Below are 25467 nucleotides of genomic sequence, written 5' to 3'. Positions count from 1 at the left end.
AGAACAAGCAATTAAGAATACAATGTATGGCAATCACAACTTACAGTCAACTTTTGACAAAGTCAAGAATGCAAATTAATGGATCAAATTAAAAAATTTCTTAAAAAAATCAAAATTTAAAAAGAACATCAGGATTCCTGCCATCTTTCTTTGATAGAAGATATGCCCACATAACAGACCACAACAGTGTCGCACAAATTAGCATTAAAGCAGCAAACTAATTACTTTGACAACACAGAATGACAACAGTCTTAATTTATCGTGGTTAAAATCCAAAGTAAACTAACCTGCACAAGCATCTGTTCAATGAGCCTAAGATGACAGCAAGATGGATGGCTCTTTGTACATAACCCCTTTTGGCAACAGAAAATGAACCTGCATTACCGAGTCACCATAGTTTGAATTTCCTAGTGAATATTTGAAAATTCTCATCCATGACTGAATCGGTAGCTAACATTATGCCACTGACTTAAGTCATTTAAACCAGCAGACACAACAACCAGTCAATTGCACCATGCAGAGTTCAAAGATCAAGACCTGGTGTGAAAAAAATCTGTTCAAGAAGGGGCTCACCTGGAACTACGCGAAATGAATGAACAACAAAACAACAAATTAAACCATTCTCAAGACAGATTAAAACTAACAAGTGTGCTTCTTTATTTCCATGAATGGGCTTGAACAAGTGCTGGTGCAATATAGGATACAGGAGTAGAAAAATAGTGATTATTTACATCTGAATTGTCATGGAACCAGAGACTGGTCCTGGAAGGAATCTGCAAAGGTGACACGAATAACCCGGGTTCATTCACAACTGCAATAGTTTTCAGTTGGCTCAGGGCTGTCTGCTGCCAAAAGTGTACAAAACATCAAAAAAGAAGGCAGAATGGGGAAAGGGGGAGAAGTCCTATAAATTGACAGCAAATGCTCCAGTTAATCTTTAAACACGGGCAATTTGGGAAGAAAAGTAAAAGAGGCCTGTTATTTGTTTGGGGGCTGTGAATTAAATATTTCAAATGTTAACAGGATATGCTGCAGAGTTAGAGCTGAGATTCCTTTCTGGCTGCAGAGTCAGGAATGCAGAGCCACATGGGCGTTTGTCATGACATGCATCTCCATGAATAGATTTCGCAAGAGTTCATTCTTATAGACATAACACCAGATTGGAACTACTTTGCTGTAGTTCTACAGCCCTTAACTGTGGCTGATAACATTCCCAGAGGGTTTACAAAGGCTGTGCAGGGATGCTTGCTGCATTGCTTTTCCTGACAGGTTTAGCAGGACTGGCACCAAACCTAAGCTCCTAACTCCAGCTTCAGTGTCTCCAAACTGCGTTCCCTAGTGCCACTGGGTCCTCCTATGTCTGAGCTTTCCCAGCACATAACCAACTAAGAAGTTTAATTAGGCTTATTAGTTCAGGCTACACTCTGCATGCAAGTGGCTGCAGTGCTTTCAGTCTGCACCAGCTCACAAGGGAGCAAAGCCACCTTCCCAGTTGCGCTGAAGCTAACACACCACATGGATAACCTGCAACCTGATCAGTGCATGTGAAAGCTAACTACATTTGTCCATATTCTGTTTTGGCCTTCCTCTATAGGAGTATTATTTTTCTCACTCTAAAACAAATAGCTTACAAAGGAGTGTTCATATACAACAACACAAGACACTCACCTTTGGATAATCAATGCTATTTCAGCCCAAAGACAGATGCGTAGTAATAGAAAGTAGGAAAAATCACCAGAAGTAAAAGGTGCATTTGCCCAAACAAGTGTTACTTATTGCACAGAGCCATTTGTAAATAAGACAATTTATATTTTGAGTCATTAATAGGAATACCTTCAACGTTTCTAAGAGACATTAAACTGTACAGAGAGCAGCCTGAAGGTTTAGCAGCAGGAAGAGAAGTAGGTTTACTACCAAGCTAAGACTCTGCTGGGTACTTACGGTTCAATGCTGACCGGTGTGGCTTCCCCCACTACTGTGAGAACAGGAGGCGTAACTTCTGAACTATCTGCAAGGCAATGAAAGAACTGCTCAGACCATCTCAGATCATCTTCACATTTGAGATATATTCTTCACAAAGCTTGTAAATCTATCTGAGGTAGCCACCTCTCAAAACAGGTACCCATATGCTAAAGGAGTTTAAGATGTCCAAGAATTCAGCTTCTAGTCAACATCTACATCTTAGTAATAACTCTATCTGGACAAGATACTGACGGTCTATTATAGAAGAGGAACTGACTTTTCCATTCCTGAGAACGTCAGTAGGGGGTGACAGAGATTACTTTTGAACACATCATAACATGCATGGCCAGATGGAAGGAACGCTGCAATTTCTCCATCCTAGCCGCCCAGACTTTACCAGCAAGAAATCCCAGTTCCACATACCCACATCTCCAAAAGTCATGATTTTCCTCCTATTGCTCCATAGTTCCTTATCATAAATTAGCCAAGAAGGAAAGGAAAAAGTGGAACTTACTTGATCTAAGCAGAGTTCTGTGAGCACTTTTAGGAGTCATTGGAGGTGGAACTGAATGACCGCTTGAAGAGAGGATAGCATTAAAATATAGCCCAGATCCTTCTCTCACTGGACTAAGAATTGGTGGAGGAGTGTAAGGAGGTAGCTCAAAGTTCCTGTCTGAAGGATGATCTGCCAGACGGACAGGTGACCGTAGGTGGCTCTGATACGGAGTAATGTTAGAATAAACAGGTGGTGCAATAAAGGTGCCAGCTTTTGGTGGTATGAAGAGTGGCTCAGGTCTTGGGCGCTGCTTTGGTTTCCGGGCAAAACCCTCTGCTTCTTCCTTTGGGACAGCATCTTCATGCTATTAGAAAAAAAAGTTATACATTTAATTTCATTTTAAAACTTCAGGTCAGTTGAAGAATTTCCGTGAGATAACAACATTCTTTCATGGCAGGTCAACATCTAGACAGGGTAGCTGGGGAGGGGACAGGTCTCAACAACAAGCAGAAAGGGAAAGCAGGAGGAAGATGATGGGGAATGGAACACACAAGAACTATTAGGTAGCAATGCTACCTCTGAGTGCTTAGGAATCACGTGTCTGGTCCAACCTTTGTTTGGAAAGATGATAATGACCTCACAGTAGCTAGGAAAAGGGACATATAAGTTCAGCAGAACTCTGATACAGATGCAAGATGACACCAGATAGTGATTAGAGAACAGAAAAAAACATTACAGTATTATCTTAGATGGTCAAGCATGTAAATGCACAGAAACCTCCTTAGATGCCTGCTGTTTCCCGATGGTATCGGAATGTTCCACTGCACTTCTCAACAGACAAACAGAAGAAGACAAAAAAGTTTAAAGAACGCAAACCCTGAACTTGAAAGGAAACACTCAAATACTGATCTTCAGAACCTCAGTAAGATTAAAATTCCATGAGAATGAATCTCCACTTTGGATTTCACTCACACATGGAGATACATACACTACTCACAATTTGATGTTATCAGTGTACGTATGGAGAAAACACTCTTTACTCAAGGAGAGACAGAGTATTTATTCTATTGTTATTGTACATCTGGATTTCTTTACTGTTTAGTAGTAGGGCATTGCCTGTCAGTACTAGTAGTAGCAGTAACGGTCCATGAAATATGACATATATGGCAATACTATGAAATGAAAAAAAGAAAAAGAAAAACCACGGTCCCCAGACTGCACCCATTCCAAGTTCAAGCCTTGAGATCCAACTACTTTAATAGAAGAACTACACCACATTTCTCAAAACCCAATCCAACCTGCCCTGAAACACCTCCATGGATGGGGAATCCACAACTTCTCTGGGCAACCTCTTGCAGTGCCTCATCACTTCCTGAGTAAAGAGTTTCTTCTTTGTATCTAATTTAATCTACCCTCTTTTAGTTCAAAGCCGTTATCTCTTGTCCTATCACTACACTCCCTGACAAGAGTCCCTCCTCAGCTTTCTTGCAGGCTCTCTTTAAGTACTGGAAGGCTGCTATAAGGTTTCCTCAGAGCCTTCTCCTCTCCAGGCTGAACAACCACAGCTTTCTCAGCCTGTCTTCACAGGACAGGTGCTCCAGCCCTGTGAGCATCCTGATGGCCCTTCTCTGGACACAACCCTACAGGTCCACGTCCTTCTTACACAGGGGGTCCCAGAGCTGGACACGACGCTCCAGGTGGAGTCTCACAAGGGCAGAGCAGAGGGGGAGAATCACCTTCCTCACCCTGCTGCTCACGCTTCTTTTGATGCGGCCCAGGATACGTTTGGCTTTCTGGGCTGTAAGTGCAAATTGCCAGCTCATGCTGAGCTGGCAATAATTAATATATAACAGATTTGGCTCTCTTTGGTTTCTTTGCCTGCCCATACCTGATTTGAGGTTTCCATGTTAGTATTACGATTAGATCGCCTCCGAGTGACTATCACAGAAGGCTTGCGTTCACAAGGACCTCGATCATTTGTTTGGCCTCTCTGGAGCTTCCCATCCTCAGACTTTTCTTTTCCAAGGTTCTGCAAGTCAATTTTTCTCACTGGCACAGATACAGGAATGATAAGAGGCACAAGACTGCTGTCCTCCCGGGCTTTTTTAGGAGCTGGTGAAGAACTGGCAAATTCCACCACGCTTTTAGCAGCTGTAGGTCCTGGAGCTGCTATCAGCACACTTTTCTTCTCTTCTGAAGTATCCAGTTCCTAAGAAGAAAGATAGATTCCTTAGAAGTTCTGTAGCACTTGCAAAACAAATCAGATCTCTCACACAGTATATTAACTCTCTCTATGCAATTTGCAAGCTGAAAGGGATTTAGAAAATGTTATTGGAAGAAAAAGAATATTTGACAAGAGTATTAGCACAGTTTGTTAGAATTAGTTGAGGGTTCCCTAAAATCTCAGCCACTAGAAAACTTGGACTTGTCATCCATAAGAATCATTTTACTACCTATGGTTTGACATTTTATTTTCCAGATGAAATTGTGCCCTGCCGCTTAACTTCCCCAAAGGTTCTTCAGGTTTAGTAATGACTGTAAGCTGCAGGTTATTCATTTCAAATATCACACTTCTGTTCCAGAGAATGGAACAATGGCAAAGTTAATTAAATCTCTCATACATAAAAAGAAAAAAGAAAAAAAAAAAAGAAAAAAGCTAGGTTTTTATCAATTTTCTTCCAATTTACGTGACAGAAACAGCTTTCCTTTTTATAACTGGAGCCTTTGAGGTTTTCTGTCCAAACAGCCTGAAGAACTTCTCAGCAGAATCAGCAAGGCATAACTGCAAGCCAGCTCAGTTGACATTGCTCTTACAGCGTCCATGTCTTTGCTTTTACTCACGCAAACCCTAGAAAACAGCTCCAAGGACAAAGGACAGGAGGCTGAGTTACTGAACAAGCACATGCATACTGGAACACCAAATGACTTCAGATAAGTCATCACTAGATAAGTGATTCCTGCTGCTTCAAATGACTATCCGCATGTTCATTCCACTCTTGAACCAACTTCAAAGCAGTTGCCAGCTCACTTGGAAGCTGGATGTCAAAGGACAACTTTCAAAAACAGTCCCCCTCAGGGATGCAAAGGCCTTCTCAAGCTACAGTGAAGTGCAATCTAGAAGCTGTAGAAGATGCTCCTTTCAGAACTTTTCTCAAACTTAATGCCCTGTTTGGAAAGCCTTTGGATGCAGTTAGGTATGCAGACTCTGTGAGTGACAACCTACCAAGGAATTTACACAAACAGTTCTGTGATGTGGAAACTAAAGCAATGTTATCTCTCAGGTACTATGAGAGGTCTCCAGCATGAGCTTCAACAATTTTGCAGATTTACTTCAAGTCTTAAAAAAGAATCTATTGTGTGCCACTAAGAATATCTAATCCTGACAAAAATATAGCATAAGAAGGTTCTGTTGTAAGGTTTCAGACCTCTCCTGTCATCTCACTGTGGTTACAGATCAAGTCAGCCAGCTTCTTCACTGATGAGCAAGAGAACGTGCTCCAGCTGGCACACAAACAAACAACTATAGCCAAAGGACTAAACTGAAGTCTCACTTCAGTGCTACATTTATATGGAAGGAAGTGCAACTTCACTGTTACAAGATGCCTCAGCCAGAGCCTGAAGCTGGGGCTCTGGCCTCTCCAAGAGACCAAATATTTTTTGTTGCTTTCCAAAGCAAACAGGTCCACTCCGAAACATTAAGCCTTCAAAAAAAGCTAGGTGCCAAGATTGAGCAAGTAAAATCAGTCATAACAAGTCACATTTGGCATCAGTTGCCCCAGATTGTGCTGCAGAAGGAATTCACAGGCTTTGAGAACCACCCTTCACTCCAGGACCTGCACTTTTTCCCCTGAGATTACCTGACAGAACAATGACAGCACAAACAAGCAGCGGCAATACGGATATGTGAGAGAGCATCAGCTCTGACCAAAACACAGACCTCAGATACTTCCTGCGTGCTACACAGATCTCTGTAGGTCAAGAAACATGAACTAATTTCCTGACTGCAAGGAGGAAATTATGGCAGCTAGTCATACACAAGATGCCACCTCTCTTTGGCAGTATGATGGGTTAACTATGCCCCCCTTATTTCCAAGGCTGGGAGGTAACCAGCAAAGAACTCTCATCCTTGATAATGGGAGAGACGACGGCTCTTAGAGAAAAGAGGAAGGAGGAGACCAGAACAGTAGAAGAGAGAGTGAAAAAGCACTACTGGGAATTTAATATCAATAGCTCAGACAGCCTTGAGGGGCTCTGATCCACAGCACTGAAAGATCACACATACACACATCCCTGCTGTTTATTAAGAGGGGACACAACTGATTTGGGGGTCAAGCCATTTGTTTCAGACCCCGTAAAAGTTTTCTCAACTGTTTGATCATGGTCGGAGGTAGGCAGAAATAAATCAAACAAGGGGCAGGACCTTCACGTGCAGAACTGCTAGGGATTTTCAGGCAGTTCAGCATTTCTGTTACAGAACTGCTGGCAGGAGGGCTGCTGGACAACTCCAGCAAACACAACTTGTTGCACTTCTAATCAGACTCCAGCATAAATATTGAAGGATGCACTACTGACCTAGAGCCCTCCAGTAGATTCACAGAAACCCATCACTCATTTTATTATTGACCATCTCTACCCCTCAAGTAGTCTCTGAAAAATTTAGATTTCAGAGGAAAAACCCAGTCGTGACAGCTGGAAGAACTGTTCCAAGGCCACTGCTGTGAGCAAACAAAAAAAAAACACACGAGCCTTATGAACTCCTGCTAACAGTAAGGCAGCTTCTCTCTGAAGTCAAACCAAAGCTTGCTCATGAAGGAGATGAGTTCAGAACTGAGATTCCGCAATTTTATTTTTCTGTTTTGTTTTGTGCATGTGGGAACCGGTCCTCTGTTTTAGAATTGGGACACAGGCTAAAGCCACATGCAAGGGAAAAGAGGCAGGGTCTACAACGGCTCTCTCTTTTCCACAAAAGAATATGTAAACCCAGACATCTCTGAGAAGATCATTCCAGATCTGAGTTTTTTTTTTTTCCCATTGTTATTAAAGAAAACAAACAACACCACCTTTTCACGTGCAACAGAGTTATATGTGAAATGAAACAGTAAAGCTAAGGGTAGAGACTTTGCTGTAGTCTGTAGGCAGCAATAACCTTGCACTGCCTGAAAAAGGCAGCCACAGTAGATGGGCAGCTCTGGTGCAAAGTGTCGTTTGTGACACTGCACGTATGTATTGACACTGCTGTCCAAAATAACATTCTTGCAGAAGGTACGCAGACCTACATTGGAATGTTCAAACTAGTTCAAATTAGGAATATATCTTCTTTCATCAATAATTTAATCGTATGGTTTACTTAAATAATCCTCACATAACATAGACTAAGGAAGGCTTCTAGGTTGTTCATATCAGAAAGACACTGCTAAGAGAAGGGCACGACTCTTCTGTAACAGTTTTCCTTTTCCCCTCACATAATATGCAACCCCCTTAATAGATGTAGAGTTCATCAGACACAGGGTAAGAAATTTAACCTCTCTCAAAACCTCATCCTGAAAGCCTGAAGAGATCTGAACATAAGTTCTTCGGCTGGTGCAATCATGGCAGCAAACAAGCTGCCTGTGAAAACTGCAAAGAGCAAATGAGCATCTGTCAAGACTTTTCTCTGGTCTTTACATTATGAATCAAACTACAAGCAGCCATGCCTTCAAATGAGTAATTTTCACCTGCCAGGCCCTTCTAGATGCTGTTAGCTTTCTCTTGCCACTGTGTTGATCAGACTGCAGTGCTAATTGTAGGCCTTCCTGCAATATAAACATGCAATGGCTGGAACAGAAGCAATTAATAGTTCACACTGCTAACTACTTCTAAGTTTCATATCAGATCTTCTGGTAGACAGCCTGTTCAGCTGGACTTAGAGCAACAAGAACTGAAGACTGCATCAACAGCCACTGGTTGCTGTGCAAGATGTGGAGTAGGCTATGGATACTTGTCTCGGTGTTTCTTAGCCCAGTTCTTTTACTCAATCACCACATCCCTCTAAGGAAAAGACTGGAAAAAACAGCCACAGACAGATTAGGGAAAAAAAAATAATGAGGAAAAAAATTCCCTTCCCTTTGTTGTCTGACTGGGCAGCAACTCAAGTGGCAAAACTGTAGGTAAAAGTAGCTCACACTAACACCCCTATTTCGTCACTCTCTGGCAACAGAACTTCCAAAGAAAAGCATATCTTAACTTCTCATAAGAGGCATTCACTGAAAGATTAGTCAAACTACACCTGAAAGAAAACCACAAGAAACACCTTGTAAACAAGCAAAAACCAACTCCAGAATCCCGTCTCTTGCCTCTGCTGTGCTCATTTTGACCCTTGCCATCTTGTCATGGCAAGGGAAATGCTGAACATGCAAGTAGCAGGATTTAACACAATTTAGAAACACTTCAGCCTCTAAAAGTGAAAAATTAGTAGGTAAGCAGCAGTCTTAACATAAAAGGAGGAGAATGTTAGAACGATCAAAAGATAACAAGTGAACTGCTTATGCTTGCTGCTCTAAACTCCTGATCAGCTTGAGGACTGAGCAGAAAACTTCTGACCTCAGTCCTGGGCTAAAATCACATTCAGTATTAGTGAAGTAAAACTGCCCTTAGGTGGTTTTGCTGCACGAGAGCTATTCTCCCACAGCTGAGAGTTGCAGTAGCTGAACTTACATCCCACAACTCTAGAGCTGCCCTTGCTGCACTACAGAACTTCCTGAATCGAGATCCCATCCTGTCCTGCTTAAGTACATTAATTCCTTTGCATTTCGGCCCTATTGCCTAAACCAGTCCTCATACTATATTGGCTAGGATGTGTATCTTACCTTGACATTCTGAAGAGAAGCCAGCTCCACAGCTTTTTGGGCCAAAGTTAGCAAATTGGCTTCTTGAGAAACACGCCGTCTCCTTCGTGTACTCTGGATTACACCCCCTCTAACACCCTGAAAGTCATTAGTTCTCGGAGCGTTTTCTTCAGCTGCTGCTGTCTGTTTCTCCCCATCTCTACCGTTCTGGGCCACAGCTTGCCTCTCTGTTTCCATCTGACACAGTTCACTGTTGACCAGGGCGTCCTTCTGCCCCAGATCCATTCTCTTGGGGTGTGAATAGCTACTTTTGTTGTGGGCCAGCGATTCAGGCGGCTGCTGCAATGGGACCTCTTGCTGATGCGTGTGCCAGTGATGGAGAAATAAATTGCTAGATTGTTCTTCTGCCTGCTTGGAAGCCAACACGTCTCCTGCAGATGTCATCAGGACACCTTCCTTGGAGAGTCTCCGTGACCTTCTTGGAAAGGGAATCTGGGTCTGAGGTAGCACTGTCTGTTGGTTCTGCTCTGTTAGAGCCTTGAATAGTTCCTGGTTCCTCTCCGTTTGCTGAAACTGGTGTGCCATCATGTGATGCTGAGGTGCTGCAGCTGCCACATGAGGCTGTGCTATGGAAGCAGTTTGCTGTAGACTGAAGGCTTGTGTGGCAGCCTGTTGCTGCTGCTGTTGAGGATAGAAATTTTCAAACAGCTGTAGTTGGGGAAGAGCTTGCTGTTTTTGCTGAGCAGTAAATGCTGGACTGGAAGAAGCTGGTGCTTCTTGAAAGACATGCAGTAATTCAGGAAGACCTTGCTTCTGGCCTTGGTGACCAAATGCAAGTTGGAAAGGCTGCAGTGGCAGACTTTGATTCTGCTGCTGCTGCTTCTGCATCTGATGAAAAGAATTCATTTGTGCTTGCTGTCTAACCAGGGCTTGCTGTTCCAGCTGAGCCTTCTGGGACATCATTTGCTGGACAGCATCTTCATACAAGTCCAGCTGTGACACAAACACTCCTTTCTCTTGATTTCTTTTAAGGGCTTCGGGGTGGCCATAGAACCCTGGGGCACCAGCATTGGAGTGGGGTCCTTTCGAGTTGCCCCCAAAAACCATACTGTGGTTCCACATTGCAGGTGGAGACTGCCAGTGGGCATCACCTCTCTCTGGCAACCGGTTTCCCATTAGGGAATTCTGCCATTTGACAGCTGTCACTGGCTGGGACATCATCATTGATTCTCCCCTATCTTGACTGTAAACAGAGTTCATCAAAGCAACATTGTTAGGGGCACTTGTTAATCCTCCCGTGTGAGGAATCTCCATGGTTTGGGAGACTGGTATATTCCCTCCGTGACCATAGTACTGGCCTTCTTTAAGCTGCTGCTGTGGTTCTTTTGATGACACAGCTATATCCTGTTCATTAAAATAAGCAATTCGTTTCCCAGTCCTTTTGGTTGAAGACTTTTGCTGAGTCTGAAGATTCATGATTCAGTCTATTCTACCAGCTGCACACACTGTATTTACAATCCACCCATCCCTGAGGTTGGGGGAGAAAAGGCACGTAAGTCTGTCTTTTCCATTCAGTTTTAATAATGAAGGGCAGGAAAGAAGTCCAGATGAAAGTACATCCACTTCCTTTTTGTTCGCGTGCTTCTCAGACTTCTTTTCACTCTTATCCTTTGTGGTTCAGAGGTCAGCAGGGTCCACTTAGTTACAGGTCCTGAAACAGAGAAGTAATTGAAATGAATCATCAGCAAACAACTGGAATACAAGCAGTCATGCAATAAACAATGATGTACATGTCTGTCCCGTTTCTGACGGAAATGAAGATCGGTGCAATGTATGTCAGAAACAATAGATATTACCTGCTAAGAAAATGTAAGACAACTTAGTTTTACAAAACAGACATATTATATTTACATGATGCACACAGACTTCTGACTAATCCTTCAAGCTTATTCTTCATTTCTCTTAACCTTTCTCTCTTCTGGCCAATTATTTCTATGTCTTCCCGTAGCCAGGATAATCTGAACTCAAAAACACACAGGAAAAAAAGAAAATTAAAATAAACGATGACTGAGCAAAGAGAAAAATGATGTGTCAGGCCACATTTCCCAAAGACATTAAAAACACACACACACGCCAAGGCAGCACACACAGCAAGATGTTACATTCAGCGTTTTGAAGGAAACAGTCCAGCAGCAGGCCATCATTTCTTCCTAGCCCCCAATCATTACAGTTGCTTTCCAATTTAGGACTGCCCATCAGGCATCCAATTGCTGCAGACAGGGCCTGCTCAACCTGTTGCCCTCTCAGATGCTTTTTTTCCAACAGCTGAAAGCAACTGCTCCTGTTCAGGTCACACTCATGGCAAAGTAGCTCTGGCAGATTATCACAACTGCTCCTGAAAATCATCAAACATCTGTTGTTGTAAAGCTAAAAACGTAACAGGAGAAACTTTTTCCAAAACAAAGAGCCTAAGACAATTCCACTCTTCTGTTCCCTGGAAAAAAGCTAGCCACAAACTCAGGCTTTAAGATCCTCATTTACAGGATTAAAGTCTAATGTATGCATGTAATACATGAACTAGGGTTTCTATTAGGACACCTAAAGCCTTTTAAGGAATTTAGTTTTAAATTTAGTGAAACTGTTAAACTAATAACACTCAAGTACCAATATGCAGGTCTCTACTACTAACTTTTTTCAATACAGACTATGTTCCACTTCAAGTCACACTGTGCACAAACTTCAGAAAGGTTTTAAGAGATCATTAAAAAATCTAATTTTATTGCATCCACTTTGCTATAAAATCATGTTTCCCTTGACTACCAGGTATAATTCTGAAGCTTCAGAGGCACAGGCATGAACAACAATTACAGCAATGTACTTCTTCAGGGATTCTGCAAAACCTGAAAAAGTTTAGGGACTCCCTTACTTGAGATGAACTGCTCACAGGCAACTGTGGGAGAACCTCCAGTAAAGCACCAATTGTAGGCATGGACTAAAAGGCCTTAAGTCTCAGAGAATAACAGCAATTTAAAACAAAGAGGAAAGTTTTTCTTGACTGATTAAATGAAAGCATGTCTGTAAATTCACTAATACCTACTACTAAAATAGTACATTTCATTCCGGAGTCACCAAGTGTTTTTAGAAAAATCTGCAATTTAGGAATTGACTGCAGAAGTCCCTTCTTCCTGTATATGAAAAGGCAGGAGGTTTTCTATTTGTACTGTGCACATACCAGAAAATTCTCAAGAAAGAGCAAGGCCATTTCTTATAAAAAACCTGCCCTTGAATTTCACAAGTCTACACAAAGCAGGGAAGACTAACATACACATGCCACTGAAGCCTGCAATAAATCCTTTCATCTCTCTATAGAAAAAGAAAAATAACAAAAGTGTACAGCTCACTAAAGTCCTGTAACTTGAGTCTCCTCTAAACGGATATGGCTACGGTGCAGATTTTAATGCTGGGGTGGAGTTGGGAGTGTGATGAGGAGGAAAAGACAAAGGGTTTAAATTAACTTACGCAATTTCCACATTGGAGGCCAGGCTTGGCTTCAGTGCTAGTGGAACCATGGGCCTGTGTTTCACAGAGATGTGACTCACTTCCTCAGTCTGTTACATAGCTGTTCCCCCCCACGCTCCCTCCCCCTTCGCCCTGGCTACAAACCATGGATCTCTGCCACCCCGTATCACAGAGCCAGGGCGTTCCTTCCTTCTTCAAGCAAAACTTCTCAGCTCATTTACCAGTCCTCTTTCAACAAGACAAAAATAACCCTAGGAGAAATTGTGGACGCAGGAGATGAAAAAAAAAAAGATCTTTAAATTGCAACTAGTGCACGCAAAAAAAAAAAAAAAAAAAACAAGGAAAAAATTATTTGATGAAATCCTCTGTCAAAATGTCACAATGAGAGGAAAAAATATCTCACAACAGGAAACTTGATCCCTGGTAGCAAAAACGTAGAGGTGAAAATGTTGCTATATGCCTCTCGAGAATGTTAATATTATTCTCTTGCATTTGCAGCACTGCTAGGAATTTCACAGAGCTAACAGCTTTACCACAATACCTTAGTAATTCTAATTATAATGGTTAATGATATTACCTTACTTTCTGAAATCATCACAAAATCTTTTTCTCTCCAAATCAGACAACCTCATACCTGCTTTCCTTCCATTGATATTTGTGTGGTTTTGTATTGATCAATCCCCTAATTATCATAAAACAATGTATTTGTTTTCTGTATATCAGAAGACATTACCACTAGAACAAATTTAAACCTCTAATACAACCTTTAGATCTCTGCTGAAACCGATTTGCTACTCAGCACTCAGGCAGCACTCAGAAGGAAGAACCCCACAGCTGGCAAACAACTTCAATGATCCTTGTTTTTAACCCTTAAAAATGAAGCAAACAAACAAAAACCAACCAACACAAACAAAAAGGTGGTGACTGAGGTCTGCAACCACATTCAAAAGTATCCAAAACACCTTTAGCAAGACCTCTCACAGCTTTCAAAGTGTTGCATTTACACAGCTCTCCAAACCTTCACTCGTTGTGGAACCTCCACTACTAGATCAGAAACCATGGGTATTACAAAGTCTATCTTGGGCTGGTTTAGAATTACCCCTGTGTAGAAAAGAGATGTAACAAAAGTATTATGAGGCAAAGTTTACCACAAACAAGTAAGTTCTGAGATAACCTAAAAGAGGAAAAGGAATATGTATGTGCGTGTCGCATAAAGAGGCTTCTAAAAATATTGTGTGCCTCTTACAGAAGTTACCTTGTTTGTCACTTGAGAAGACTGTAGTCATTGACCAACTGAAGTTACAACAGCACAAAACCCAAGACAGTAAAAATGGCATTACTGGGGAGGAAAGGGATTTAAGGTACTTTGAACAAAACACAATGAAAATCCCAGCTCTCCCAGTTGCATGCAAAAACAAAGAAGTCCTAACTGAGAAGTCTCTTCTTGGGAAGAGAAAAAAGAAAAAAGATTTAGTGCATTTAGTGCTAGCTGATAAAACATCACAAAATTAACATTTTAAAATTTCTTTCAATATAGGAAACAGCTGGAAAATATCTTGAAAGTCATCATAATAATAATAGTCCATAGTTTAAGCTGAAGTTATAGATGTTCAAGCTGCAGCATGACTATGCTCCAGGAAAGCTCACACTTGGCAGCTTCACTGGCTGAGCGCTGCTAGCTCTATGACTAAGCAGGCTTCCCTCCCTGAGGTCAAGGGACGAGCTCACATTATCATCATCCCAGCCAATTATCTGCTTTGGGGTTTCTTGTTTTGTTTTACTTTAATTTCAGCACAGGAGTCAGCCTGAAGTTGCACAGTAAAATGGCAACACACTTTCAGGCTTAAATGTGCTTTGGAGCAACGTGCCTCTGAAGAGTTCTTACCTTCAAACAAAGCACAATGCCAGGTATGATACCATAATTCCCAGAAGATAATGTGTCTTGCCTCCAAATATACTGAGGTGTTACAATACTCTGCATTGCTTTTACACTGCACCGGGAAAAAACAAAACCTAACATCAGTACATTTAATAACTCTAAGGTTTGGCATGCATCATACCAGTTACTTTCGCTTCCAGTAACTCCTGGCATGTAAAGAACAACTCAACCTTTCTTCAGAAAAATATGAATTGAGAATCACCTCCTTTAACACTGCAAATATTTTAAGACTTCTACGAACTCTTCTGTGGTGCAAGGCTTTGTCTTCTAGATGAAAAAGAATGAAAAAGAACAAATGAAAAAGATGAAAAGAACAAATCAGACACACGTAGAGCCAACTGATACTTATGCAGCATTTCCCAGAATGAAAAAGCATAAGCAAAGTAATCTATGGCACCTTACTGAGAGAAGTTAAGGTTAGCATTTTTTAGCTAAAACTTCTTAACCATATCTGCACTAGAGCCTTATTAAAGAAACCATAAATACAAAACGAGGCTGGGATTTCAGAAAAGTCAGCTGAAAGACTTAAGTATATAGCATGACTAAAAAGCTCCCTGCCAGCATCCAGGATGCTGTTCTCAACTACAGTAATTTCAAGATGCAGAGAGCCACCAAGAAGTGCAGGGCACAGGCATTCAGAGCCACCCGCAAGGCAGGTGCCAGCCCTGAGGTTCCTTTAATAGATTTTACTTAACTGAAAGCAGTTTCTGCAGAACTGATCCCTTCCCACTGCAACCAGCTTATCTCAGTTTATCACTAGCCTAGAGAGTTTGCTATAAAACCTTTTTAATTTCAAGTATTTTTCTTAACTTAAGAATAAAAAGTCTATGTGATTTGATGGACAAGTTAAAAAACATTGCAACCATTTCCTATAGAAAAAAAAAATATCTCCATATAAAACTTTTTGCCTATATATTTAACAACCTCCCACCATTATTTCTTCTCCTTCTTTACATACTGTCTTCCATCAGGCATGCACATATTTCACAATTTCACACACCAAGTTCACGACCTCACAGGCTGAAGTAACGTTAAACACTACTCTTCAGCCCATCTGTGAGGGTTGTGAAGTCCTGCCCTTTGCTTAGTTCATCTGCTACGCCCCCTGTACTCGGCACGATAAGCAAGTTTAAATGGTGCAGATTCCTAACGTCCTTTGAGATTGTTTCTCTGACAGAGAACTGCAGAAGTGACTTCGTAAAGACCCTGACCTCTCCTCAAACCTTGACAAAGTCAAGAATGTAGGAAGCTATAATGAATGGTAGCAGGCATCTTCTACTTCATCACTTTAATCTTAGCTTTTAAGTGTTTCAATTTTATTTTTTTTCATGTGATAAATTAAAAAGAAAACATGTTCATGAGTGCTAGGTAACGCACCTTCTCAGCCTTACCCACAACAATGTTGTCAGTTCCTTGCAGGGAATCTGTCAAATTAGAGTGATGAGAACAAATTCCCACTAAATCCTCCTGCTGCTAGCAACTCAAATGACTGATCTTCCTTTAAGAAGCTCAATCACTTAGTGATGATCAACAGACTCCATAAATAATTTTACCACTTAAGTCAAATGTAGCAAGCTAGTCAGTGTCCCAATAGAGCAATGTAGCCACTCCCCCCTCCCCTTGAATTTGCTCATTATTATGGTTAAATCCCACATTTATGAAACAGGTAAAAATCACCACACATATTTTAGCTATGAGGAACAAAGAGGAACTAACTCATCTAAGATCATGCAACAAACCAGGTCAAAAATCAGAAAACAGATAAAGGACACTAGTTACCAGTCTCCCTCCAAATCAAGAAAACATTGTTTAAATCTACATGCAAGAGGTAAAAATTGGATATGTTATTTACATTCACACAGCAAGAGGAAAGAAAATTCAATTCCTCCAGTGCAATGGCGGGACACAGAGAGTTCAGCAATGTGGGTTTTGGTTTTATTTGTAAATGGCTGGAGATTTATCATGCATCACAAACAAGAAACTTATCCCAGCTAACAGAAATTGGCCCCTATGAAACCGCCACCACTTATTGCAACAGTCTCAAGTACAAACCAAGGAAGTGATGAAAACATGGGACAGTTTTTGCGTTTGGTGGAGGATTTGCAATGCTTTTGCACAGCTTGTCCATACCCTATGTATATGACAACAGCGACAACAGCTTCAATCTCTCCCTCAAAAGCCTCTCCTACACACATAACTTTGTCACATTTTCTTCCAGACAGTTAGCAACATCAGAATTCCTGCAGATTGTTTGCAACCACTCACTCACCACCTTCAGACACCTTCAACAGGAAGGATAACAGCACAGCTTTCTAACAGATCGCCCCAGGACAGAACAGAGAAAGCAGAAAATAGATCGTGCTTGTAAATTCCATGGAGCAAAGCACAGCAAGCTACCCGAAGGACAGGGAGGGGAAAGCTCAAAGCAACCGAGAAATGCACCATTGTTCAAGAAAGCCAAAAAAGTAAATGGAAGATGAGGGTTAGTGTCCTCTTCACCTTATTCTGTATTGTAGAGCACTTGCCACAACTCAGAAAGCCTGTCTCTACAGGGAGAAGTGTATTTTCCAGGAGCCTGGCACCACAGAAGAGCAGCAAATGAAGCCCGAAGTGAGCAAGCAAGAATAATCAATTGAACGGTCTCCAGCTTAAAAGAAGGTATCTGCAAAGCACTAGAAGCAAGTATCAATCATTCTGACCCCAACTGATTAAGAGACTAACCCAGTGAACTGCATCAGATGAAAGTCCTAGAAATCAATAAAGCAAGGAAATGTGGAAGGCTTACTGGTTCAAATGGCATTGCTTAGCAAAAAAGGAATTCTACAGCACACCCATAATTGGGATGAATATATCAAAGGAAAACAGCTTCACAGACAAACAATAACAAAAAGGAAAAACAATCCAGGAAGCTTGACAACTTCCACGGTTGCCTAAAGGTGCCTGCCTGCAACTAGCAAACACACACCTAAATTCTCAAAAAGGAAGTTTCCAGACAGTTCAGGGAGTTCAGTGCCTTCAAGAAAATTGCCGAAAATAAGCTATACATTTGAGTTGCCTTCCTCAATCCAAGCTATAAACTGAGGAGGACTGCTTTCAATCTCTAGGATTTTCCACCAGCCTGGCAAAATCTGGCACAAACAAAAAGCTCCACCAGAACAAAACCAGCATGGATGAGGAAGAACAACTATTAAAGAAACAGACTGAAATTCTAAAACTCAAAAAACTTAAAACTTAAACAATGAAGGAAAAAAATAACTGATTTATTTTTAAACAAATTGACAATGTTGTTTCTAGCAGCTGTTGAAAAGGTACGACACTGAATACAAACTAGACTCTCAGTTTAATTTATCCAAGCAAAAGTATGAGTGGTATTTGCAAAATAACTGAAGCTTTGCCCACCCCTCATCTTGAGAGAACTCAACGTTCAAGATTTGCACCAGACTCTTATCTTTGTCTTGCACAGTAACAACATGCAGTTCTTGGAGAGAACTATGAGACAGAGACAGCGATGTAAACCATCCTTTTGTAAACAAAAGGGCAGGAAAGCCCATCTTTACAAATGGCTTTAAAACAGAGTGCAGAATTATACTTGAACCAGTTAGATACACAACACATTTCTAAAATTAGTTAATGTTTATAAACTGTGCTGAAGTTTTGAATATATTTTATAATCCACCATCATGGCAAACACTGTGATCTGAAAAGGCTTATGCAGCCTTAGAGTGCAGAGAGCGCAATTAAGGAGTATGAAATAGTGCTTTCAGTCTGAAGTTATGTGAACGTCCTATTCTTTCCCACTGGAAATGGGTTAACTGTTCTAATTGTAAACTCTCGGATAGCTATTTTAAGCTTTTTTGTTTGGAGCTGTCAGGGAAGGCAGTTGCTAGCAACAAAGAGACCAACCAAGGACTCAAACATACAGGAATTGCAGAAGGCTCTAAAGTCAGAACGGCAAAGAGCAAGCCAAAAGCTTCTCCCTGCACGCGCATTCACATAGCTGACATAGCCACAGCGAGTCCTTCCCTCTGAACGCCTCCCCTGCCACAAACACACCAGCTGCACTGCTGGATGGACACATCCCGGAGACAGAGCCAACCTCTCTGCACTTTTGCCCTGAAAAGAAAACACGTTTGAATGTGATAAGCTGCAATAAGAAAGATTGCTGCAGGTTCATTACTTCTCCCTTGACCTCACCTCTCCAACACTTCAACACAAAGGCAGGCGTGTGGGTGCCCTGAGTACAGAGTGCTGAGCTTTGAGTGCTTCAGATTCCCTCGTGGCTTTGCAAGAGGTAATGGCCTACAGACACGGTAGAGGAAAGTGAAAGGTCAGGGAGATGATGATACTTTCCATTCCCAGAGGTTTCTTTGTGAGATATACAAATGCCCTCAATACCTAGACCACAGCTCTCGGCAGAGACACACTTGACACCAACAAGCAGGCATCAGTCGCACGTGGCTGGCTGGAGAACAGCTGTGACTAAAGCACAGTGAGAACCTGAGAGCAGCTGGGATCAATTTCCAGCTCTGCTACAGACATGCATCTTAAGCAAGCCATTTCAGATCCATTCATAAAATGCGAATAACACCTGAAATCCAACACACTGATATTCATGAAGTATTTTGAAGTCATAAACGTGATATTAATAGTATCCACTGATATGCTGAACAGAGATTCTTCCACAAAGAGCTTGAAGTCAAATGAGAGACGCGATACAAGCAGTGATAACCAAAGAAGAGGGAGGGGTCCACAAAACTGAAGGAAGAAGGTCACAAATATTAACATCCAGTTGTTCTTTTGCCATATGCCTCACTCTGCCCAGGAATATCTTACTGTTTCGCCACTGTTACCTAAGCTGAAGCAGTGGTGATCATGGTTTGTCTGCATCTACGTGTGCAGCTAGCCAGATGCCAGGACTGACTGAGCTCATCTGTTCAAAAACCACTCAAGTAGAATCACAGAATTTCTAGGTTGGAAGAGACCTCAAGATCATTGAGTCCAACCTCTACCTAACGCTAACAATCCCCACTAATAGCAGAGACAGGACTTCAGTTCAGATTTCTAACATGACATACTTCTTTAAAGAAGTCCTGAGGCCACTGTTGAATATAAAAGAGTCTTCTCATTGTGCTGGTTCTTTATGCCATGTTCTTTGCCAGCTATAGAGAATGAATGTTGGTTAATTCTGGGGGTAGGAGCAGCAAAAGACTTGGGTAAGCATGACCATCCCAGAATTTTAAGGATTCCAGGGGCCTGGAGAACAGTCCAATTCCTTCATCTTTAATTGAACAATCAGAGCATCCTTCAGGCCCTTGGATTCAGAACTCCCTGCCAGTTACCTGCTCAAAGCCACACCTCTCCTCCTTTTAGACTTGGGGATTTCAGTGAAGGAAGGGAAGAGAAGATGGTTGACACCAATACTGGATCAAATGCCAAGTTTGTTTCTTCCATTCCTGTAATGGCTCATCTGAATCCTTACTGACCAGTGCTATAAAGCACTTCAACAACTGGGTGTAAGCAACATCAGCCTTACTCAGAGCAAAGTCAGCAGCTTCCTGAAAGAATCAGCTCAACAATCCTACCTGGCACCAAACAAGCCAGCTGCCCTGCACTTCATAACCAATACAGAAAAATGTCATTCAATAACAGAACTTTTACAAAGCTGTATTAAATTGAACAAAGGACTCAGTTTTTAGTAAAAGACAAAATCAAGGTCACACTGATCACATTCGATATGACAGAAAATAAAACAAAAAAAAAAAAAAACACCAAAGCTTCTGCATTTATCCACCTGCACGAGGAATTCTGTGAGAGTTAAGTAGATCAGAAGTACAACATGCATATACATTTCCTTCTGCACTTACACAGTTCACTGTACAAGTCTTGGAACAGTATAAATACATTCTAATTGAAGTGACAACATTCTAGGTCACTAACCCCCATATTATGCTTTAAATAGCTGTATTTGCTGCAGATACTAACTATATAATTGCCACCAACAGCAACAAGTCCTTCCCACTTGAGAGAAAGGCCATAAATTACTGGAAAGTCACACAGCACCTTACTAGAAAAGCTGATAGGAGGCTCAGTTCTAAACACTTTACCACTTCCAAAAGAAATTGCTAAGCATTAAAAATAAAATCCCTTATATAACAATTTTCTTCCTCAGAACAAAAGGCTGATGAACTAATCAGCCCTTCTAGTGTAAGGATTTAATTAACCTGATCCTCCTACACTGAAGAAGGAAATTAAGAAGGGAATTCTGAGACTGATGCTCCTTCACAATCTTAACACATTTAGCAGACTCTAAAGGATTTTTTCACCAGCTGGATAACACTTACTTCAAACAATTTACTGGTTCAACTTACATTCCAGGGCTCCTGATGACTTTACTATTTTTAACACATCTCCAGAAAATAAGAAAGAATGGCCAGCCTCCTGTCAGAAGGCTGACATTTGTTAGACAGCTCTCACCTGCTGGAAAAATGTCTGGGAGCTACGATTCAATCGAGGCAGAAAAACATTTTCAATTTTACATTTACATTTTTCAATTTTACATCTTTAGTTTGAGGAAAGCAGTAAAAGGAACTTGCCCACAAACAAACTTGCAGTTATTGGACTACTTATTGTTTATATATACTACTTTGCAATGGCAAAAGCAATACGTTAACACCAATTCACCCAACCTCATCCCGTACATAACATGCAACATTCTGTATTTTCAATAGGTAAACAGAGAGACTGTTTTGCACTGAAGGGTAGCCAGCAATTAGCCAATAAAAAGATCACTCTCTTGGAATTTCTTGATCTCAGTTTTGTCCTCTGTTCACTCCTTCATACTGTGCAACTACAGACTGTATTTGCAAGATGTCAGGTAAAGCATCTCCATTTTGATCAGATGCACTAAAATCCAGAAACAAGTACAGAACACTACTACTTAAAATATCCTCTAGAACTCTCCCCACCTTCGTGTAAATATTAAAGCTATTTTGATATAAAATTATAATGTCTTCTAAAACACATAAAAGGCCACCCACCCATATCTGTAGGAAAGCTTTAACATTAGTATATATGGCAACATCATACTAGATATCTCTAACCAATACTCAGAGCAGGTACAGTGTTCTGCAATGCTGGGGTGCAGTCCAAAAGCTCTGCCTGAAACTGCACGTTAAGGCGAAGGGCATTTCTGTAAATTGAACTGAGTGTTTTATTTACATATTTAGGAAAATGACAACACTAGTCAGGTATAATCCCCTTATTGTCCGTGGCTTCTTTTCATTGTCCATGGCTTCTTTTCTTATGCTGTAGTACAGAAACTGAATTACAACATTTTCTATTTTATGCAGGTGCACGGCCCCATAAACACAGTATAACACCACCACATACTCTTTAATGCACTTACTCTGGCAACGCCTCAGCAAAGGAGGGAACTATTATTCCCTTTTTATTGAAGAGGAGTAAGTCAGAGAGAGGCTAAGAAATGACTTGTCTGAAGATGGCTACAGCAGAACAGGGAGCCAAACTTGGGACTTGCAAGTCTCAAGCTACTGCCCTACCCTTTTAATCATCTTTAATCTCTTATTCAGTTTGAAATCCCATCCTCAGGTTGGCTAAAGCACATATGAAATCCACCTGAAATATTTCTATTTCAGTCTGCCCGTAAGATTCTGTGAACTGCCATGCATAATAATACATTCAAGATTATATTAGTAATATATAGCAGTCAATGCAGGTTTATCATGGATCTAAGAATATTTTTCTGGCTTTTATTAGAGCTGTCATCTCTAAGCCATATATGCATAGTGATATGCTCGCCTTGGCTGTATTAGTGCCCAGGACACACACACAGCAGCAATTCAGGAATACCAGGCAGACCTATTCAGCTGCAAGTGTGACGTTAAGAGTAATTTTGTCTAGGGCTTAGGTGACAGTGCTGAATAAACTCCTCACAACCGTCTCTGCATGCAGAAATGAGTTAAAATGAAGAAAGAAGGAAATTGATTGATTTATACCTGTAAGTTCATTCTCTTTCACATATTTTTTTCATCTATTTAAATTACCTATGATCACCATGACCATAAAAGCACACTTGGAAGTCCAAGGATTAAAAAAAGGAAAGGGAGCTCTGAAATCCTGCAAGACTTTTACTTTTAGCAACTATCACGAACAACATAATCCTCCTGTCTTCACAACCTCTTTCCTGCCAACCTCTCCAAGGGGAAAGAAGATCGTTCTTTGTCTCCAGCCACCTCATCTGAGGTGCCACAAATGAGCTTCCAAGCCCTCACGTTGCCTGCACAAAGGAGCTGCACCCTTGCAGGGATGAGCACCCACCTCCTCAGTTCTCCAAGAGTTTTGCTTAACCCCAGCCTCAAAGAAGCTAAAAGTGAAGCTTGTGGTGATTTTGGGAGGAAGGCAGAACAGCCTCTGCTGTAACAGGAAAGGTCAGTGAGACCCTCACTTTCACAGGCATTTGGTTGTGAGATTCAAGGAAGTATCACTGTATGGAAAAAAAAAAATAGGGAAAAGGGTTTAAACACAAACACGAGAGGAAAGTGCAAGTCTTCTTTTTCCCCTTTCCATGAAAAGCTATGCATTTACAGCAGCTGTTCACAAAAAAAAAAAAAAAAAAAAAAAAAGCCTTGAGAGTTATGCATGAGGAATGTTAAGTCACGGCATTACTTAGAAAGAAAGAACAAGTAATAATTTGGACATAAGTGTGATGAAATTCGCCTATTACGGTAGATTAAGATGTGTCAATTCTGTTCCTAAGTCTCTCTCTACTTATATTCTCGGCTTTATTCTCTCATCCTTATTAAAAATCTCAAATCAGCATGAAAGGCTCCCTCGCAGATGAGACATGCCAAATCAAAGTACCGCCCAACCAGACAACTGAACATCAACAACAACAAAATCATGCATAGCTACCTGTATGTAAGACTATTAAGAAAAAAAAATCAGATGACAGAGGCTTCCAAATTTACGCAGATCCTATATGTAGCAGGCTACGTTCATATAAACATATAGCTTTGCTTTAACTAATGAGATTTCTACTTTTCAGGTATCTTCAGCTGACCTTCTGCGAGATGCACGGTTCTGGAGTTGGCATCAAGCTTCACACCAGCATCTGTGCAGAGACAGGGATTTCTTCATCAAGCAGTTTCAGAGGCCCACGGCTTCTGGGCTTCTTCAGGGCTGAAGAATTTATCACTTCCAATTTTTAGATTGAGACCAAGTACAATGCTTCATTTCTATTCCTGTTTTAACATGTAGGAACATGTAGGAAGCCAACGTGAGAGAAAGGTGAGAAGATAACTAGGAGGAAGAATGAAATACCTCTTTTCTGAAGCCGTAAGCGTATTAGTCTGCAGATGCACTCCCTCTTACACCTACATTCCCAGTACATTTTGTCCATTTGCTAGAACAGGATGCTTTCCAGTTAAATACACTTAGTACCACAAAATACCGTGGTAAATAAGACAAACTATTTCAAAAGACGAGAACCACCCATACAATTATGCAGCTGTAAGAACTTGTCGCTTTGATTTTTAAGTAGCTTCCCACAATTGTGTACTTTTTATTTTTTATTTATTTTTTTACTTCTACCTTATCTGACTGTAATAGGACAGACTTGGACATAAAACAGCTATAACCAATAAAAAGTTATATTTAATTTTAATTATGCTCTTTATCTCCCTCACTTAAAGAAATAAAGGTTTTTCCCATGCATTTCATTTATATTAATATATACACTTTATTTTTATACAGATATTTGCTTCATGAAGAGGAATATACACTTTTTTCAGATATGTAAAGAATATTGTGCAAAATTTCTCCATTATCACTATAGAAACTGTTAATAATTTGAAAGATTTGTTACAAATGCTTGGAAATACTGAAAAAAATCATACACAATACCTCCCCCCAGCAATCATTGACATTGGATTTAAAGTTTGGGGTTTTCCCGGCAGCAGTAGCAAGGAGAAAAAAAAAAAACGAAAAAAAAAAACAGCTGCCAGTTGCTCAATTTCCAGTATCGTTTCACTAGCTCCCTAGTCAAATTCTAAAATAAGCATATCTGCAACTCTAATGTTAAAAAAGGAAATTGCTTACCACATTCCAACTTTTAAAGTCTTTTATATCTTAAGCAAGTAAAGTGACACTTCTGGTGGTCGTTAAATAAATAGTTTAAGGTAAAGTCCACAGCAGTAAGGATATTTGCTTTCCTAGCTGCAATAGTAAAACATTCATCAGCAGAACACGAACATGCTCTTTTCCTGTTCATTATGGAGAAGCAATAATTCTGCAATAATATCCTCCCTGCTCCTTGCTAATCTGTGTATTTACAACAGTCTCTACTACTGAGAAGGATGTAGCTGTTTCACTAAATCTGCCGGAAATGATTTCCACAATCATTCTGGGGAGGAATGAGATGTGCATTTGTAAGTAGTTAACACTCTTCCCTCCTCCCCCACACAAAAATCCTAAACAAATTGCATACAGATGCAAAAAGACAAGGGAAATGCTTAACCTTCCAATTCCTGAATTTTGGCTTCAATTTCCTGATGTAGTTTTGTACACAAAATTGACATGCGGAAAGAACAATCTGTGGTGACCAACTTGCTGAGAGTTGTGGAAAACTGGCCTGCAGCAGAGCACAGCAACTTCTGCCAGAGAACTGCTGTGGTCTCTTCTGCTGCACAGACCTCAGGGAACATGCACTG

The 25467-nt window shown here is 40.8% G+C and overlaps 1 protein-coding gene across 5 annotated transcripts in view; it reads right to left on the bottom strand.

Moving 5' to 3' along the window:
* Positions 1-25467, bottom strand: part of MIDEAS (mitotic deacetylase associated SANT domain protein) — a 52521-nt gene that overhangs the window by 14620 nt on the left and 12434 nt on the right. For 4 of the 5 annotated variants that reach the window (XM_082762383.1, XM_082762387.1, XM_082762386.1 and 1 more), the window contains exons 2-5: positions 9304-10993; positions 4347-4667; positions 2477-2822; positions 1942-2008 (exon numbers count right to left, since the gene is read on the bottom strand). In XM_082762383.1, the coding sequence (XP_082618509.1) occupies positions 1942-2008; positions 2477-2822; positions 4347-4667; positions 9304-10758 (2189 nt within the window). In that variant the 5' untranslated portion in view covers positions 10759-10993. Of the gene's footprint in view, positions 1-1941; positions 2009-2476; positions 2823-4346; positions 4668-9303; positions 10994-11193; positions 11301-25467 lie in introns of all 5 variants that reach the window. The other variant, XM_082762385.1, reaches the window with a different exon arrangement.

The sequence above is a fragment of the Aythya marila genome (genome assembly GCF_965140915.1).
Source record: "Aythya marila genome assembly, chromosome: 5".
In the NCBI taxonomy this organism is placed as follows: domain Eukaryota; kingdom Metazoa; phylum Chordata; class Aves; order Anseriformes; family Anatidae; genus Aythya; species Aythya marila.
This window is presented reverse-complemented; position numbering and strand designations above follow the sequence as displayed.